Here is a 3,241-nt window from a genome sequence, read left to right on the forward strand (position 1 = left end):
AGAGAGAGAGAGAGAGAGAGAGAGAGAGAGAGAGAGAGAGAGAGAGACTGGAGCTCTTCTACTGAACCCAGATGCCTGTCTTTATCTTGTTAAGCCTGTGCCCCAAACTGAGGCAGGGAGTGGGGGAAGGAGGCTGGCCAGAGCTCACAAAGGATGCTCACTGACTGGGGGGTATGGTGCAGGGGCTAATAAGCTGGTGATTGTGTTTCTTTTTCTAGAGGAGCAAGGCTTTAGGACTGGAGGGAGATCTGTCCACAATCCCCGAGTGTGTCCGGACATTATTTGATAGCTCTGGACAGTTATTCTCCTTCCTTTGTGCTCCAATGTGCCTTTTCTCCCCCTGCTGCTTCTGGCCTCTTCCTCTTGGCACACAAGCCTGTTTTCCTGGGCACTCAATAGCGTGATGGGGACAAGAAGCAGGCCTGGTTGGAGGGGAGCTCTGCTTCCCCTCAGGGCCGGATCCTGACATTTTCAGGGGTGTTGGGGGAAGGAGGGGGAGGGTATGTGTACAAGTGTTTGTCCACCCGCAGACCATGTTGTTCCCATTGGCAACCAGAGCCCTCAAGACAGACTGCTCTGTCCTCACAGCTGGGGGGAAGGGCAGGGTACAATAACACAATAACAAACACTTATTGAGTGCCTACTGTGTGCAGAGCTCTGTGCTGGCTACTCGAAGAGGTCCAGAATTTTAGTAAGATACAGTAGAGTCTTCAGCCTGCATGATCACAGCTAGAGCTGGGAGGGGCCTCAGAAGCCATCTAGTCCAACAGCCTCATTTTGCAGATGAGGAAACTGACCCATTGAGGGTAAGTGACCTGCTCAAGGTCATAGGAGTGGGAAGTATTGGGGTAGGATTGGAACCCAGGTCCTCTGACTTAGAGATAGTGTCTTTTCCACTGTACAGGTACACTCTGTGCAGAATGGCAGAACTTCAGAGTTGAATATCTGTCAGTTTATTGGAATACAACAGATTTCTTTGTAATAATGACAATATAGAGTGACTTTTGACTATACTTTGTCCCTGATAGTTCTCAGAACCGTCCACTGGAGTTTTTGTGCTGAGGTCACCTGAGTGCAACCTGTGTATCAAAAAAGAAAATATGCCCTCCATGATATCTCTGCCTCTGCTTGGGGAGCTCACCACCTCTCAAGGCAGCCTTTGGCCTAGCTTTTTCTTATTATGAACCCTCTGTACACTTCACCCACTGCTCCTGTTTGGCCATAATGTTGTGATAAAGTCCACTCAATATGACAAGTACACTGGAATCATCATCATCCACACAAAAAAATGTTATGTCATGGATGAAGGTAAGGGTCATTATTGTCCCAGGTTGTGAGGGGGAGGGGAGAAGGAGGAAGGGAGAATGAAGAAGCACACACTGGATGCATTTCTTGGTTCTTTATTCTTTTTCCCTAGAAGATAAACCAAGAATTTCCTCTCCTAGGCCTAGTTGCTTCCATCTCTGGTCTTGGCCAAGACAATGTCTCACTCCCTGCTCTTCTGCTAGCTCTATGTTTGATCCTAACTCTGCTCTTTCCCTGTATCTGTCTTCAGGTATCCTCCCTGGGAGTGACGACCTTCAGCCTCTGTGCCTTGGGCATCGACCGCTTCCATGCAGCCACCAGTCCCTTGCCCAAGGTCCGGCCCATCGAGCAGTGCCAGTCAATTATAGCCAAGCTGGCAGTCATCTGGGTGGGTTCCATGACATTGGCTGTGCCCGAGGTCCTGCTGTGGCAACTGGCACAGGAACCTTCACTCACAGCAGGAGCCATGGTGGACTCATGCATCATGAAGCCCTCACCTGGCTTGCCTGAGTCCCTCTACTCCCTGGTGATGACATACCAGAATGCCCGCATGTGGTGGTACTTTGGCTGTTACTTCTGCCTGCCCATCCTCTTCACTGTCACCTGCCAGTTGGTGACCAGGCGGATCAGGAGCACCCCAGGGAAGAAGCCAGAGTGTCGGGCAAGCAAGCACGGGCAGTGTGAGAAACAGCTGAACAGCACTGTGGTGGGACTGACTGTGGTATACGGCCTTTGCACCCTGCCAGAAAATGTTTGCAACATCGTGGTGGCTTATCTCTCCACCGAGTTGTCCCGACAGACCCTGGATCTCCTCAGCCTCATTAACCAGTTCTCCATCTTCTTCAAAGGCTCAGTCACCCCCGTTCTTCTCTTGTGTCTCTGTAAGCCCTTAGGCCAGGCCTTCCTGGACTGCTGTTGCTGTTGCTGTGATGAGTGTGGGGCAGATGAAGGTGCCTCTGCCCATGGCTCGGACAGCAAACTCAAGACAGAGATGTCCTCCTCCATCTACTTCCACAAGCCCAGGGAGTCACCCCCTCTCCTGGCACTGGGTACTCCATGCTGAGTCCTGGATGGAGTTGGGGGGGGGGTGGGAGCTAGGACACTCCAGACCAGGCGTGCATTCAGATTTTTCTCCCCATCTTGCTATCTAAAGATGGACTTCATCCTATAGAGGTTTGGGGCTGTCAAAGACCCCTTCCCCAACAGTGGCCCTCCTGGCCAGTCACCCCCCAATACTGCCCCAGGGTGGAGAAGAGCATTCAGCTTTTCAGTTTTGGTTGGTGGGTAGACCTGCCCCTATTCCCTTAGCCTCCTAGCTCCACCCAACAGAAGCCGGAGTCTCACCTGCTGACCCCATCCCAATTCTGCATCCCAGCTTTCCCCATGCCTGCCTTTCTCTATCTGCCAAAACACATACATTCACATACCCTGTATCCCCCACATTCAGAACAAAGGGGGCTCCATTTGGGCTTGCCCGACTTGGCAGGGGCTGGGTGATCCCAGCCATTCTGAGCACCACCCTGCCTGGACTGGAGATTTCTAAGCTCTGGATGCCCCCTCCCCAATGACTCTCTTTCTTCCCTTATTGTCTCTTCTCTTCCTTGAGTGGCCTTGGGCACAATCTGTTCCCAGTTTCCCTGCCAAATTCTGACCTGTAGAAGAACTTAAGAAACCAATAAATTAGCTAGAACAACCCCCTGCCCCCGGCTGTGATTTCCATGTCTCCATGCTCTGGCAACATCCAACTTTTCTTGCTCAGTCCCCCTCATCCTGGGCTAGATGGGGTCCTATGTGTTCAACTCAAAAACATCTCTGATGCTTACCATTCTGGACACCACTAACCTCAAGGGGGGCATTACTGCTTTCTTTATGAAAAGAGACTAAGGCCTAGAGGCTTTATTTCTATCTTTGGCCTGGAGAGCAGAGATGCTAACAG

General features: G+C 51.3%; 1 protein-coding gene across 1 annotated transcript in view; it reads left to right on the forward strand.

The window, feature by feature from the left end:
- The window catches only part of GPR37L1 (G protein-coupled receptor 37 like 1), a 5,926-nt gene extending 2,928 nt beyond the window's left edge, over positions 1 to 2,998 (forward strand). The window contains exon 2 of the mRNA XM_069074567.1: positions 1,556 to 2,998. Coding sequence (XP_068930668.1) covers positions 1,556 to 2,368 — 813 coding nt within the window. The 3' untranslated portion in view covers positions 2,369 to 2,998. The remainder of the gene's footprint in view (positions 1 to 1,555) is intronic.
- The last annotated feature ends 243 nt before the right edge of the window (positions 2,999 to 3,241 follow it).

The sequence above is a fragment of the Petaurus breviceps genome, unplaced genomic scaffold (genome assembly GCF_028583685.1).
Source record: "Petaurus breviceps papuanus isolate PSGF00001 unplaced genomic scaffold, PetGlider_PUasm1.0 90895, whole genome shotgun sequence".
Lineage (NCBI taxonomy): Eukaryota > Metazoa > Chordata > Mammalia > Diprotodontia > Petauridae > Petaurus > Petaurus breviceps.